Raw genomic sequence first — 16,654 nt, 5'->3', positions numbered from 1 at the left:
CATGAAGTTAATCCAATTCATTTTGAGATAGACTGTTATACGTCATCTGAAAAGACCTGAAACTTCTACTACACAGTAAAATCCAGTACATATTTACAGACTCCGAAAGGGTGCCTTTTAACACAAATAAGTACTCTGGGTTTGACTCTCTAGTGTCTACAGTGTACTGTATATATGTGAACATAGTTAACATACAATTAACATACAGACAATTTACAGTTTGACTGCGGATCACGACATTCCCGTCTTTTGTTTTCATTGTTTAATTAATTGTTTTTGATCACTTTTCAGAGATCGGGACTGTGGAATATTTTTATACACTAATACGAACGTTTTCGTGAAACAGACCTACATAAGTGACAGGGGGTTCTTCAAAGGTTAGTGAAATACTCAGCAGTGAAGGTCATTTCGCAATTTCAATTCTCCGCAGTCAACCAAATAGAGGCCTAAACAAAACATTAAACTTAAGCTTGATTTATAGAGTTCTTTATCTGAAGGTTTCATCTCTAGGAAGTGAGGTGATAGTTTTATCTGACAGCAGGACTGGACCATTGAGCCAGTCAGTGACTCAACTAAAAATAACGAGGCAGCTTAGAGTGAAGCATAATGCAGATTATCAAAGGCATGAGAACTTGGAATCACAGTGCGCAAAATGATTAAAGCATACAATATATAAATATGATTCAATACAAAGACTAATATTATTCTACCAATAATAATGGTACAGTATTTAATGCCCCTCTGATTATGTACAAAGTGGAGGAAAATGTTTAGCCCTCTATTACAAATAAGGCAGATCCACTCAAATACCCATACAGTACACACACATGTGCATGATGGACATAGAAAAACACACATACACAATGCAAAATACTACATAGTTAGTTCATGATTGGTCCATATCTTTGCTGTAGAGAGATAGAAATGTACAGTCACTGTTTTGGCTTTAACAACCTTTTACAGTATAGGGAACAACTCTCTTCATAACATTTCTAAGTGCTTTACACCTCTCTGTCCATCAACGTTGTAGAGAGCCAGTCTGTAGACATATTACTGTATAAGCATGAAAACCTGGTCAGATGAATCTAAATTGACATCCTGCCGATATTTATGGAAAATAAATCTACATAAACTTGAAAGGCTGTCTAGAGGCGATGCGTAGAAGCAACTGATTTACATTTATGTCATCACTATTTAGAGACGGTCTCCTGGGGTTGATTACCGCGGCCTGAATGGAGCTCAGACTTGTGGCGGGTTGTCAAGAGCCACAGCGGAGTATTCAGGGTCGGACACGTGGGAGGCCTCTATGAGGCGCGCCAAGCCAGTCCTAGTGGAGTACTTGAAGATGAAGGCCTTCATGAGGTCATAGCGGTAGTTCCTGTTAATGAAGTTGTAGAGGATGGGGTTGAAGCAGCAGTGGACTAGGGACAGGCACTGGGTGAGGTGTAAGGCCACATACAGCACGTTCTCCAGCCAGCAGCTCAGAGGCACCAGGCCCAGCTGAACCAGAGCGTCCACGAGAAGGACGCCATGGTACGGCCCCCAGCAGCCCAGGAAAACCACGATGTAGGCCAGGATCACCCTGCGGCTCACACGGCGCTCATGATCCACCGCTGAGCAGGCAGAGGAGGAGGAGGATGAGGAACAGGAGCCATTATTAAGCGCTCTGGCCAGGAGGGCGTAGAACACGGCGATGACGGGGAAGGGGATGGCGAAACCCAACAGGATGAAGCTCAACTGGACGCCCACCATCCACTCGCGTGGGGTATCCTCTGGGTACACAGGCCTGCACAGCATGGTGTCCCCGTACGACGACTTTACAGCGCGCAGGAAGTAGGTGTCTGGCAGCGAAGCGACCAGTGCAAAGAGCCACACCCCGACGCACGCCCCCCAGCGGATCAGCTTCCTGCGCCTGCCTTTCTCGCCGTCTCCGCGCCGCGTCATGCTAAAGTAGCGGTCCACGCTCATGCACGCCAGGAAGAAGATGCTGCTGAAGAGGTTGACGGAGAACATCAGGTGCGTGAGTTTACACGCCATCTCGCCGAACGGCCAGTGGCCGTGCTGGGCCAGCGAGCTCACCCACACAGGCAGGGTGACACACACGCACAGATCTGCCACCGCCAGGTGGGCGATGTACATGTGCGTCTCGTGGCGAGGGACAGAGTCTCTTTGGGAGCGGACGTTGACCCAGAGGACCAATGCATTAGCCGCCAGGCCAATGATGAAGATGAAAAGGTAAATGATGCACATGAAGTACAGCAAGTAGCTGCGGTTGAATGCCGTGGTGCACACTGTGGTGTCCACGCTCAAATTGTTGCTCAGCTCGTCCGTGAAGTTCATGTCCCCCCATGACGCCAACAGGTCCTCCAGCTCGCTGGTGCTCAGACTCAGCTCTTGGCCCATGGTAGCAGACTGGGAGCAGACTGGGAGCAGACTGCCGTGGAACGCCTCTCTCACTGGAACACGTCCTGTTGAACCAACACATGAGCTTAGTACTAGTAGGCTACATACAGTAAGTATAAACCCCCCAACCTCCCAGACAGAGTTTTAACCCTGCATACTTGCTCGAGAATAGCAACAATTGCCAATGGTGGTCAGATTGGGCTGAAACCTTGCCCAAATATGGAGTCATACTTCATAGATATACGTCATAGATGACTGACATCATTCTGGCCACGTGGGATGCACATGTTTTGTTTTCAAGATTTTTGAGAGGCGCCAGTGTTTGCACCGTTTGTTGTGCATCATTTTTACATCACCTAATCAACATGAGTTAGACTTTAATATATTAGCGCCCCACACATTTTTAATTAATTAGACTAGACGGTAAACGGAGATAATATAAAACACAGCATTATTTATATTGTGGAATACACTCTGTACTTGAATGAGTGACTTGTTAATAAAACCACAAAGCCTCTTGTGGTTGCTACCAGATACTAAAGAATGTTAACGTGGTTAAATCATCATAAATTTAAAAAAACACAGTTTTTATGAGTTTAAAAACTTTTAAAGTAGTGATAACTGGAGAGTTTAGGAGCAGTCACCCCATATTTGATGTACACGGGCAGGGGGCAGCACTAGAAATGTTTACATTAGCCCCAGAAAGCATAGAGTGCAGATTAGACGTGAGGAAATGGGACCTGGAAACCCAAACAGAGTGTATTTCCGGAGCGTTCCGGGCATTCCGAGATATAGCACAAGCCAGAGTGGGAAACCTGATGCCACAATAAAGAATGTTTTTGCTTTTTCTGCTTGTTATAGAAACAAAAAAAATCCCATGCCCCCCTTCTTCTTTTGAAATGAGCGAGGAGAGTGTGAGAGACGAGTTTTCACCGCCCCAAGGATCAAAGAAAAGCCTCCTCATATCATCGACTACGTCAAGTTAGAACATCTGAAACTAATAAAAGACACACACACAGGGTAGACACACACATACTACACACTATAATCCTCAGCGTTCATTTATGCTTTTTTGTACAAATGTAACATTTGTACATTGTCTTAGGTACATTTAACACTAAGTTAAATGTAACTATAGTTTGCTGTATAGACTGGTGTGGTTACACTGATCTGCAGGGTGTCATGGTGCCTCAACCTGACCTATATGCTTGAGACTCTACTCATTGGTGTGATGTCTTTCTTGGCCCCTCTGACTGCTAGCGTCAGTGTGAGGGGCAAGGGGTGAAAGGTGAGGGGTCAGAACCAGTACACAGGGGTCCTTAATCCTCCCGCTTTTGGCTGAAAATGTGTGGCCAATGACTAATGAGTGAAATGTGTGGAAACATCAGTGGAGGGAAGCCCGGCTAAAGTTCGATTTGGTTACATTTGTATACGCTCAGAGGTAGGAATGGATAAATGATCACTGAGGATTTTACTGTGCACAGCTACATAAAGGGGTCACTGACCGCTGGGCGTCACAGCGGGTTAGAGTGCAGTGAATGTGACCGCTTAAACCAGCTGCATGTGTAAAGGAGAACGGGAAATGTGCCTTATATTCACAGCATCCTCCTCGCAAAGCTGTATGTGATTCTATCTAGTGACAACTCTTATCTTATCCCCATCAGGTTCAAGGTGTTTATTGTTAGGTCTTGTGTGCAAGTAAGAGTAAAATGACCTATTTGTTTCGGCTGCTCAGACAGTGTAGTAGCTTATAGGGAAACAAGGTTCGGTTATGGCGCTGAATCCTGTCCAAAGTGTCCATAATAGGCTTATACAGTTCATGAGAGATTTCAGCAAAGTCACTCTAGCTGAAATCTCAGATTTGCCATTACCTGCAGCAACAGCTGCAGGATGCTGATCCCTTCTAATTGAGGGATTTTGTATGCTAAAATGCACCCTCACACTGGTATCTGTCTAATTCCCTTCTATTATATGGAAAATACCTGGAGGTGCCAGCCGGTAACCACATAGGTTTCAAGCTTAGCTCCTTCACACTCACACCATCAGATAACACAAACAGCACATATAGGCTTTAATCTATGTATTATCCCTGGCCCTCTTTCTCTGTCTGTCTGTCTGTCTGTCTGTCTGTCTGTCTGTCTGTCTGTCTGTCTGTCTGTCTGTCTGTCTGTCTGTCTGTCTGTCTGTCTGTCTGTCTGTTTTGATTGATTGATTGAAATATTTATTAACAGTTTGTAGAATTTACAGTACATTTTAAGCACAAACTCAATACAAAGACTGTCAACTGTGAGTGGACGACCCAATTAAGCATTACACTTGTTTACAACAGGGTCCACATTGTTCAATTCAATTCAATGTCTGTCTGTCTCAGCTGTCTGTCTGTCTGTCTCTCAAACACACGCACTGAGTCAGTGGGTGCGTGCCCACAATAAGCTGATGAAACACACATTAATAATACTAATAATAATAGACACATTAGTTGAAATGCATGCATAAACAGCGCTTGTTTCTCAATGCACGGCAAATGCAATGTATTGGCGTACGTCGCTAGAAGCCTATCAACAATGTGTCACTCATGATGCCTGGTTCATTGTAGCGTATTGTATTTGGATAGGTCGATGTGTACGGCGCAGCGCTGCATGCGCACCACACTGCCTGGTTGGGAAGCAGAGCAGACCGGGCACTTGACTTTGCAGCCAGCCAGACAGACAGCCAGACAGAGGAAAAATAACAGCGACTCGTACGATATTCGCAGAAATAGCATACAATAAGCGTGAATAACAACATCAATCGTAGGCTATTATAGGACATGTCACTAAAGTTTGTTTTACGAACTAATTAAGCCGAGAAACTTAAACCTATATAATAGCCTACTTAGTCTCTATAAATCTATTGCCCTGCCCTTTAAGCGACTAAAGAATTATAGATGCTTACCTCTACTTGTTTTTCTTGAGTCGTCCCGTTTGCTCGGATGAAGAATAAAAATAAAAATACTCTTTTCGATTTTGAGATATGAGCTCTGCTCTTGTTTGCGCCCGTCCGACTCTAAATCTCCTCAGACAGTCAGTCAAGAGTCAATGAATCTGAGATCGTAACTCCCACAGCACTACACTTGCTGATGTTCTCTGATTCAAGGGTTGGTCCCTACTCCCTACCCTGAAACGTTTGTAATTTGCATACGGTACAGTTTCGGCCAAGAAACGTTGCATGCATCGGATTTCATGCATGAAAGTTTTTCTTTTTTTACATCTGGGCTTTTAACACTATAATGACCAAGGCAAACATTTGGACTGTTTTTAAATGTTATAACATTAAAAAATGTATGTTGACATACGTCAACATAAATCCATTGAGGCCCTGACTTTTCCTGTTCGTAGCCTAATTGTATTTTATTAAAATTGCATTATGCAGGGGAATTGGCAACAGACTAATAATTAACAACTAATTAACAAATAAATAAAACATAATTTGTATTACCTACTGCATACAGTATAATGTCCTATAGGACTTTATGAATGCCATTAAAGTTTTTGCCATTTTTAACTGCAAGCCTATAGCTGAAAATAGCAATCTACAATATCACAATGCATTGTCATTGCTAGTGAGCTTGTATCAGCATTTTGTGTGCATGACATTGGCACACACACAACTATATACAGTATTAATAATGCTTTACTATTCCAACCCCTAAACCTATACTTTTAAATGTATATAATCCTAATCCCAGCCGCAACCTGAATATTTTTGGAATTGTAAACCAATATACCTGTTTCTCATATTCTATTATTGTGGTGCAGAGATTGGTCCTCATAACACGCACGCACGCATGCACGGACGCACACGCACACACACACACACACACACACACACACACACACACACACACACACACACACACACACACACACACACACACACACACACACACACGCACACACACACACACACACACACACACACACACACACGAACACACACACACACACACACACACACACACACGCACACACACTAGCCAACTGAAAACAGATGTGGGGAGAAATATTCAAAACTGCACCATAAATCAGTGATTCTCAATCAATGGTCCGGGGACCATCAGTGGTCCTTGAGGAGGGGGTTCCAGGTGGTCCCCATGCAGCTAAAATGCCACAGACGAAAAACAGTCTAAGTGCACACTATTGATCCATAATGTATAAATGATAGATAAGGGTTCAGGACAACGAGGCCTTTTCGTGGAGGGGTCAGAATGAAATTTGGACTTAGACAGTTTTTCGTCTGTGGTACTCAATGATGGAGAGTTGGTAAGGAAATGGGCCCTTATAGATCTTTAACCCTTACGGGTCCATTTGGTCTCATTTTACACTCACAGGAGTTACATTATTATCTTAAACATTTGCATTACTTAAGTTAGTTTACAAGAAGTCTACACAATTAGAGAATGTAGAATAATTTTTATTTTGATCAATGTTTGCCTGTTATCTCTCTTATGGTACCAACAGCATGGAAATGTGGACATATAGCCTATAGTTTTGGGCCTGCAAGGCTAAATCTCATCATGGCCTTGATATGAAAAGGGTTGAAAATCTCTGCCATAAATAATGAACAGTCTAGCTAGCTGTTGTGGCCATTCGGTAGAAATAGGCCTATACTCCGTCTCCGAACTCTTGAGTTTTGCAGTCCTTGTCACTGTCAACCCCCACTGTTGGACCTTATGGAAGGCACAGACAACCATGCTTCCTCCGAGGGAGCCACCAAGGCCTATTGTTTCTTTTCTGTAAAAGGTTATCTTTGAAAAACAAAGAAGGTTCCCACACACTGTCAGAAAACCTGCCAAAAATGTTGCTCTTTAAAGAGCAAAACTTTGTTTTTCAAAGATAACCTTTTTAAGTATGCTTTATTGCCCTACGCACGTAACGCACCTGTCACTAGCCTTCTGAGGTGTGCATCGGCCAACCTGGGGGGGCAGCGGACTGACCTCATGCTTCCTTCTATGCATGAGGAGTCCAAGCTGCTTCTTTTCACCTGACAGGGGAGAGTTTCCCCGGCCGGACACAGCGCGTGGAAGGAACACATTATTCCGACCAGTTCCCTTCCCCTCCATCAGGCACCCCGGCTGGCCAGGGGGAGGTAGTTTAGAGACCAGGATTACGGCATGTTTTTGTGAGAGTACCATACCCTACGGGACACGGGGAGAACATGCAAACTCCACACAGACCCCTGGTCAAGAATATACTGTAGGTTTAAGTCTGTGTGTCACACTTTCTCCCCTCAGTTCCCCTCCCAGTTTAACGGGTGTCCCAAACAACCATATAGTGGAGCGACAAGGAAAGCCCCTGCCGGCTCATCACCCATGAACACAAATGCGTTCTTCTTTTACGCTTATCTTCCCTTGACTGTTTTTATTGCATTGTTATGGACCTGAGTATGCTAAGATTTCACTGATTGATTTTTTGTTATCAAATGTTTTTTATTTAAGACAAAAAATCACAATAAGACACATCATGAATGACTAAAGAAAACAAAACACATATAAAAACACATAACAGCAAAAGCAAGGAACACAAAAACAAGGAGGACACTCGGACACTCCCACACCATATGAAAGAATGTACCTATGGTGTTCGAAGTGCAGAAAGTGCAGTTGTGATTATTTAAAATCCGCATAGCACACAATCTACAGGGGGGTTAAGTATGTCCGATGAACAAAATGTTGATGAATTTGTTGATGATCAGGATTCCTAGAAGACAGGACAACATTAGACCACACTGTATCCCAGCTCCAATCTGGATCTAGATTTGGTATGTCATTCCTCCATACAGTATCGACAGGCAAGGTCCTATAACTAGATTCTAATAAATAATCATACAATATGGAAACAAAACCTCTTGATCTAACATCACTGATTGATTAGTTGATGGATTTTTAATACATCCATGGAGGCACCAGCTGTCTATAAGTGCATGGCATCCAGAGTGGCGACCCCAAAAATGTATTTTGAATTTTCTTTTTAACACAAATCTTCTCTTATGGTGTCTTTTCAGAGGGGGTCCACACTGAGAACGACCCTGTGAAACAAACAGAAACAATATTGTACGCATATGGAAGGCGTAAGCTATAACGATCTGGCAGCTGTCAGACAGTGCCTCTCCCTTGGTTGATTCATTTTGAATCCATAGATTCAGACAGTAAGCATTTAGTAAACCACCACCACAGCCCTCCACTCCCACTGAAGAACCACAGGATGTTGAATTGAGCATTTCAAAGAAAGAGCAAACGCCCTCTAAATAACGAACTCCTAAACACACACATACACGCACACGTGAGTGTGCGCGCACACACACACACACACACACACACACACACACACACACACACACACACACTTACACGCATGCACGTGCACGCACACACACAAGCACACGCACACACACCCACACACATACACACACACACACACACACACAGTCACACAACAAGAACAACTCTCTGACAACGGCTGACATGGTTACTTTGAGTCCTGAATGTTAACGTTTGATTGTTTAACAGCTCTAACTGACGAGAATGACTTTAAATGGTTTAAATGCACAAGTGAACGGATGGATACATAAATTATCCTTGTGCGTTCCCACATGAAATGTTGCATTAACTTGCAGGGTATCATTCATTGTCATAAAGGTATGTGTCTTATGGGTTAAATGGATTTTAAGCAGTTACGCCCCCCCCCCTCCCCCCCACCCCTCCGGAAACTGCCCATAGATCCGAAGTCCCGTTAGTCCGAACATGCACTGCTCCCGTGCTTGCGGTTAGGTTTAGGTTTGCTCCCGTGCTTGCGGTTAGGTTTAGGTTAGGGTTAGAGATAGGGATAGTAATTTCGGAACAATGAACCTTCTGACTAATGACACGGCACCACCCCTCCAACCACCACCAAAAAAGTAAAAAGGGGGTTAAAAAAGTAAATAACAAAGTCAGGTGCAGGAGGATTGTTGGCTTGGTTTTTGTTGTCATTAGCATTGTTGAGCCTCAGCATTCAGTTGCACTTCAAGCACATCCTCTTGGAAGCGTCACAAAGCATTGTGGGAATGTGGGAGCCTCATGTGTTCACTGGGAGCTCACCTGCTCCACTGCTGCCTGTGCAGCTGTACTAGAACAGTTAACGTTCAGCGGTTGCGGTTCTGACAGCGGTTGTGTCAGTGTTCATCAAAGTTTGTGTTACATTGGTACCCTTTATGACTTACATTATGAATAAATCAACATGGATAATTTCACTGTGCATGGTACAAACTTTGAACTAAGAAGAAATGGGAACAGAGATGATCATTTCAGTGACGTACCGATGACCCAACCCAGTGTGAAGAGACAAACAGAGCCCAGAAGCTGTCAGAAAGCTTACAAGCGATGACATGTTGATAACGCTAACTCCTGTTAGAAAAACATTCATATAGCCAAGTGTTTTATTATGATAATCGTACCAGTGAATGGCAAATGTTACAGCAGACTGCCGTTTATTATGATTACACTCCCTGAATTCAATGATGAAACAGTATACTCTCTGTCCTCATGCAAGATCAGAGTGTTACGGTTTATTTTATTGAGGCTTGAAAGAGAGCTTCCACTTTGCACATAGCCATTGTCCTCCATATCAGGAGCATCTGGGGGGATTTGTTAGGTTGTTCTGATAAGCATTCGTATTCCGTAGTCCTTCAAACTGCTGCCAACCTCTGTTCCACAGGCCGCATTTTACAGAGGCCAGACGAGAAGTTCCTCTGAGAAACAGCAGGGGTGACGTGTGTGTGTGTGTGTGTGTGTGTGTGTGTGTGTGTGTGTGTGTGTGTGTGTGTGTGTGTGTGTGTGTGTGTGTGTGTGTGTGTGTGTGTGAGTGTGTGTGAGTGTGTAGTATGTGTGAGTGTGTGTGTATGTGTGAGTGTGTATGTGTCTGTCCATTTGTGTCTGTCTGTCTGTCTGTCTGTCTGTCTGTCTGTCTGTCTGTCTGTCTGTCTGTCTGTCTGTCTGTCTGTCTGTCTGTCTGTCTGTCTGTCTGTCTGTCTGTCTGTCTGTCTGTCTGTCTGTCTGTGTGTGTGTGTGTGTGTGTGTGTGTGTGTGTGTGTGTGTGTGTACAGCAATGTGCAAACACAGCAGCAGAATTGGTGAGCTGTTGTGATCAGGGACGGCTCCAGGGGGTGCTTTAGCCCCCCCTAAGCCCCCCCCCCCCTCAAAATAAGCCCAATTGACTGACTTCCATGTAAACCAAGATTCATTAGTCCCCCCCCTCTGAATAGCCAGATCTCAGAACAGACACCTACTGTACATGCAAATAGAGCAGATCCTACAAATATTTTTCTTTTAACAGCAAACAAGCAGTTTGCTGCAAATACAGGTTTGTATTTCAGTATTTAAGTTTTACATAATATATTTGATTACAAAGTTCCAGTGTGACACAGCTCTGTTCACAGTTCACACATTGCTTAATTCTATTTAATTGTACACACATTTCTTAGTTTTGGTTGTTTTATTTCACACTTGTAAATGTATACGTTTCCCATGCAAATAAAACCCCATTGAATTGAATTGAATTGAGAAGGAAGGAGATGTGCAATACATCTGCAATGTCTTTGTGAATTAAATGAATTAATGACTGTGAAAGATGACATCAGCCAATGTAAAAGTTTAAGTACAAACATGTCTAATGTCTGCATTCATGTTGATCAGTTTCATGAGGGAGGGACTGAGGGAGCCCTCAGCCCTCAGCCCTCAGCCCTTGGCCCCAACAGCCCCAAAAACTGTACAGCATTTGCCCTGGTACCACACATGTTTCCCCACAAGCTAAACAAAAAGATCAAGAGATAGGGACTAAATGAAGGGAGACAGCGAGAGAGGGATGGGGTTTTGTGAGACTGAGGTGGGTGGGTGGGCTGAAAGATGAAGAAATCAGAGAAAGATTGAATGAGTTATTCCTAATGACTGCTACACATCTTGCCATTGTATGTGTGAACACAGCGGGGGGTTGGGGGGAGGGTCCATTTTGGTGAAAAGCTACATTCACTTGTATTCAATTCAGGGTCCCCCTCCAAAACCCCACTCTCGCGTTCTATGGGTCCTGGCTTTCCCCCGGGCCCTCCCCCGGCTCCAAAGTTTCCATTTTAGCTAATTTGCTGCTCATATATGTATTTTATGCAACTGACTGAGGTTGGAAGGATGTGAAGGGGGAGGGGAGATTGGCATCTGATATTTAGATAAGGTTGAGAATTAATTCAACTTGACATTGTGAGGGACATTGTGAGTCATAATTGCTGATGTTCATGCAAGCTCACGATGACTCGTGATCCTATACGCGTTTCCCTGGTGGTCCGTGTTCATAATACAGGTGTGCGTTAAAGAGGGAAAGTGCTTCTCCATCACGTAGTGCAGCAGTCAGAACATTCCATTCCATCACTGGGCGTGCATCCCTCACACACACACACACACACACACACACACACACACACACACACACACACACACACACACACACACCGGCCCATGAATGGACCGCAGCTGAAACCGGAGAGGCTGACTAAATGTCAAACATGCTGGGAAGGTCAGAATTTACTCACTGAGAGGCTTTGTTAAACAGGTATGCCGTTGTGAAATACTTACTTGTGTATCTCACTCGCTCTCTCTCTGTGTGTGCTTATTGATGGATCTCTCTATGCTTATTGAATCCATCAGTGCCTCATACATGGCTGCTTCGAATGTCCATTGCTCATGCAGCCCTTTTACTTTGCAGAGCTGTCCATCATCTCACCATAGTGAGTCAAACAAAAGCAAACTCTGCCTGCCTGCAGGCTACACTTTACTAGATTGAGATCAGCTGCAGTATCTATGCTCTGCGCACAAGCACGCACACACACACACACACACACACACACACACACACACACACACACACACACACACACACACACACACACGCACACGCACGCACGCACAGGTGTTCCCTGAGGGGCAGAAAGTGTCCAGTGTGGATTGGTGACTGAATGCTGTACATGCATGGCTTTCTGCAGTATATGACTGGAGGTCCAGCTCAATGTCTTCCCGCTGATGCCCCTGGCACTAATCTGGTAATCTTACCCTGAAATCCTGACAATTGATGACGTCTGGTTTGGAGAATGCTGCTATAACATATTGCGGACACCCTTCTCAGATAAGGTGACTGACTTGTGCTTCTGTCATGCTGTCAAACACTAAATGAAAAATGGTCCGTAAGGAATGTGTTGGGATTTTGAACAGCCCGTGGCAGTGATAATTGTGTCATCTGTAGGTGTTGCATTGAGAGTGAATGAGACTGTAAGACAAGTTCAATGTTGCAGTACAGTCAGTGGCGTGAACTTCACCATTCAACTCTCGTCTAGATTAGAATCGTCCAAATATGCCAGTACACAGACAGACATAACGTAGACAAAGCAACATCACAAATGCAAACAAGGAACGAGAAGTTCTTCAAGTGCCAACATAAGCACAGAGGGAAGAACAAACATTGCAGGATTCTTATGATAGAACCATAAATCTGCATCACAGAAGCAAGCTAGAATAAATAACGCTGATAAACATACAGTACTTGTTTATCTATGTTATTTATTCTATGAGCTTCTACCAACTTCATTATTATGTTCCAGTGTACTTCACAAGAACCAAATGGCCATACTTTTCAAACTTCTCTGTGCAGAGCATGATGGATCGGAGTTACCAGGGCAACACGTGATGGAAAGTTACCTCTGGTTCTTTTGTTCTGTCCCAGGTGGTTCCCATTCGTGGTATGCCCGCCAAATCGCATACACGTGAGTGTACAGTATGTGCATACACGCTGCGGGGGGAATAACGGCCAGGATGTGGCAACCCAGACGGCATCTGGAGTTGGGTCGTGTGTGCCTGGAGCTCCCGGTGAGGAACACTCATACAAACACGCCCCATTCGTCCATTCTCTCTGTTCTCCCCCGTGGTCTTATTCTGGAACCCTGGAACACACTCAGTTTCATCAGAAGAAACGCAATAAGGGCAGACGAGCCGTTTGTAGCCTTTCGTTGTTTATGCTGATGTTTGACAGTGAGAAAGGCAGGCAGGAATGGCTGGAAGATCCAACCAAAGATAAGGACAAGAGAGCCATCAACCGAGAAAGGGATCAAGAGAGAGCGAGGGAGGGAGATGTACAGCATCCCCCTGTCTGTGTCTGTTTCTCCCATCAGTCTGTCTGTACGCTGCATGCGGTGGAGATAGCAGGGGTCTGCTTCTCATTACAACATAGAAGGGATTTGGAGAGGAGTGTAATGGCTGACTGCAGTCTTAACCCCCGTCACTCCAAGCCTTGCTCTGACACCCCGAACCACCAAGCGCTCTCCAAGCCTCCCGGTCATAATACTCAGCGCCTCTCTCGCTCTCTCCGCAAATATGAAACAGCTTTGCTGTCTCACGTCAGCCTCCCCAGTACCAGGCACTCGATCCATCAGAGCCACAATGGAGGCCCGGCGCGATGTCCCCCCCCCCTCCATTCATCAGAAGCGTAATGGCGGGCCTTCCGTGTGAGGGTTTCAGAGTTGCAAAGTGCAGGCTTGCCTGGGTTTTATCAGTGTTAACTCAACCGAGTAAAGTGCCTGTCAGGGACCTGGTCTGAGTGAGTAGGTATATGCTACACAAATCAAGGGTGTTAATTTAACTCCAAAAGTGTAAGAGTTTTACGTTTCAGTTAAATCAACACTACACATTTTGCTGCATATGAGTCGTTCTATGGCAAAGAAAGAACAGTTTTATACCGCAACAGCTAGGAGCTAGGGCTAGGGCTAGGCCAATGAACAAGCAACTCTAACGTGTGTCTAATGTGTGTGTGTGTGTGTGTGTGTGTGTGTGTGTGTGTGTGTGTGTGTGTGTGTGTGTGTGTGTGTGTGTGTGTGTGTGTGTGTGTGTGGAACGTTATAAAGCCACTCTGTGCAAATAACTTACATCCACACCTGAGAAAAGGGAAGATTATCACAAAGGAAGGATGGAGTTGTAGAGAAAATAGGCTAAACGATGATAAACATGTCCTCCAGAAGTTCAGGAAAGAGAGGAAGGAAGGAGGTAGTGTTTGTTGTTTTTTTGCTTTGTTTGTTATTTTCACCCTAATTTTCCCTTATTTCTCTCAGGGCCTTTGAAAGAAGAGCTACTATATTTGTGGTCACATTCCTCCACAGCTGCTGTTGCCCATTCATCATGCAAGACTGTAAGAACTACTCTGAGAGAAGCAACCGCACGCACACAAGCACGCACACACTGAGTGAACACAACAACACGCACACTGAGTGAACACACACATGAATGAACACCCACCCATATATATGCATATACTATTACCGTGTGCTTTTCACATGCATGCGAGAATGCATGCACCTTGAAAACATTTAGCCAAAAGAGAAGAAGTCTATAAAAATGCCACCTCGTCATGCACCAGGCAGGCAGTACATTGTAAATTGTACTGAAAGTGTTGTGTCTGTCATCAAACATATGTGTCTCCTGCCTGTAACATGTTAATACCCGAAGAGAAATTACTGGCTTGAAGTTTATGAAAGACATATTCACGTGACTGTGTACTGTATAATAAGCCACGTTTAAGTTTCAGTCGGTTTCAATTTGGTCGAGAGACTGCAATATTCTGAGCTACAGGGCATAACTCATCTCATTAAGAAGATGTGAAACCGGTCTTTGTTTTCGAAATGATGGAATGCCTGATTTATACTTTGTCGTACGAAAGTATAAGTGTTGCATGCTGAAAATAGGTGAGCTTGTAGATCAGCTATTTTCTCATGGAGAATCTGTTAGCAGGGCGCCTTCTTCTGTGACTGCCTACCCTAGTTTTGGAGGAACGTTTTGCTCAGGTGCGAGAATTCCTCAGTTCCAGAAGGGTGGCACGCACGCACGCACGCAGATACACACACACACACACACACACACACACACACACACACACACACACACACACAATGGGCACACTATGAGTCAGAGGGAGAAGGGGGCATTCTCGTCTTCAGTTAGGGGGAAGGGAAGCTTAATCCTTTCCTACAGGGTAGAGGGGCTTTGCGCAAAAGGTTAGGCATGCATCAGCGTGGTAGTTTATTACAGGCCTTTCCTGCTGCCAATCTTAATAGAGCTGCCCTGAACTATGTCTCACTTTAGCCACGCTCACACAACTACATAGAACTACACAGTACACACACATGTACACCCCCTCCACACACAGACACACGTATTGTACGCACGCATGCACGCACGCGCACACACGCACGCACACGTGCATCCACTGGTAGATGAATGGTATTCTCTCTGCTGAGGGATAATAGATTAGATTTTAATGTATCCTCTGACAGAGTGAAAGGATAACACATGGGTGATATAAATCTCCCTCAGTCCTCACCCCTTAACCCCTCATCTCTCACTCTCCCTCCCAATCACTTCGGCACTATTTTTCTCCTTCATTTCTCTCCTATCTCTTTCTATTTCCAAAAAACATTTCTCTCTCTCTCTCTCTGTCTCTCTACTGGCACCCTGTTGAGGGTCAGGCTTTTTAATGGTTGACCTGTCGTTAACCCTGTCACATCTGGCACAAACAGAGAGAGTCATTTACTGCACCGTCCAAACACCCAAGAGTCAATGGGTAACAGATCAATCACATTGACACTGTTTAGCTCCGCATATAGGTCTACATCACTATCATAACTATCATGGTTAGGACAGAGGACGGAGACTGTATATAATGCAAAAACAGTTGTAATGTCTTCAAACTTTTTGTATAGTGAAAGGAACACATCTTACAGACTCTCACCAACGCATTAGAGAAACGGCTGGATGGCACTTACACCCACCTTCTAATGAGAGCGCAAGTTGGAAGAGCCACTTCCACTCTAATATACGGCAACCTTCCCCGTGTTTCTTCAATAGTAGAAAACTGTCATCGCTAGGGACACATGCATCAGTAAACAGCAACTGGGGATGGACCGGAAGTCTGGCGTGGCATTGTGAAATCCATGATCTCAACCGCGGTCGAAAAATGATGATGATAACCTTAATATACCTTTTCACAGGCTGCACATTCCCCAAACATTTTTATACAATAATATATACGTATATATATATATATATATATAAAATACAAATAATATTTTGTGGGAAAAGTTAAAACCTAGGTGGTATTACACTAGTTATTGTCTTTGTATGTGAATAGCACCTGCCGTTTAAGGCTCAGCCATT

At 44.3% G+C, this 16,654-nt stretch overlaps 1 protein-coding gene across 1 annotated transcript; it reads right to left on the bottom strand.

The window, feature by feature from the left end:
- Positions 1-300: 300 nt before the first annotated feature.
- On the bottom strand, positions 301-5,452 carry LOC310866819 (atypical chemokine receptor 3-like). Its single transcript, XM_083776572.1, has 2 exons — positions 5,338-5,452; positions 301-2,468 (listed from the first exon to the last, which is right to left on the bottom strand). The coding sequence occupies exon 2, from the start codon at positions 2,401-2,403 to the stop codon at positions 1,240-1,242; it is 1,164 nt and encodes a 387-aa protein (XP_083632698.1). The 5' UTR covers positions 2,404-2,468; positions 5,338-5,452; the 3' UTR covers positions 301-1,239.
- Positions 5,453-16,654: the final 11,202 nt, after the last annotated feature.

Source organism: Protomyctophum parallelum (assembly GCF_964188405.1).
Source record: "Protomyctophum parallelum genome assembly, chromosome: 11".
Lineage (NCBI taxonomy): Eukaryota > Metazoa > Chordata > Actinopteri > Myctophiformes > Myctophidae > Protomyctophum > Protomyctophum parallelum.
This window is presented reverse-complemented; position numbering and strand designations above follow the sequence as displayed.

Bases quoted from the DNA above. Each gene is read 5' to 3' on its own strand.
- LOC310866819 (XM_083776572.1), bottom strand. From the start codon at position 2,403: ATGGGCCAAGAGCTGAGTCTGAGCACCAGCGAGCTGGAGGACCTGTTG.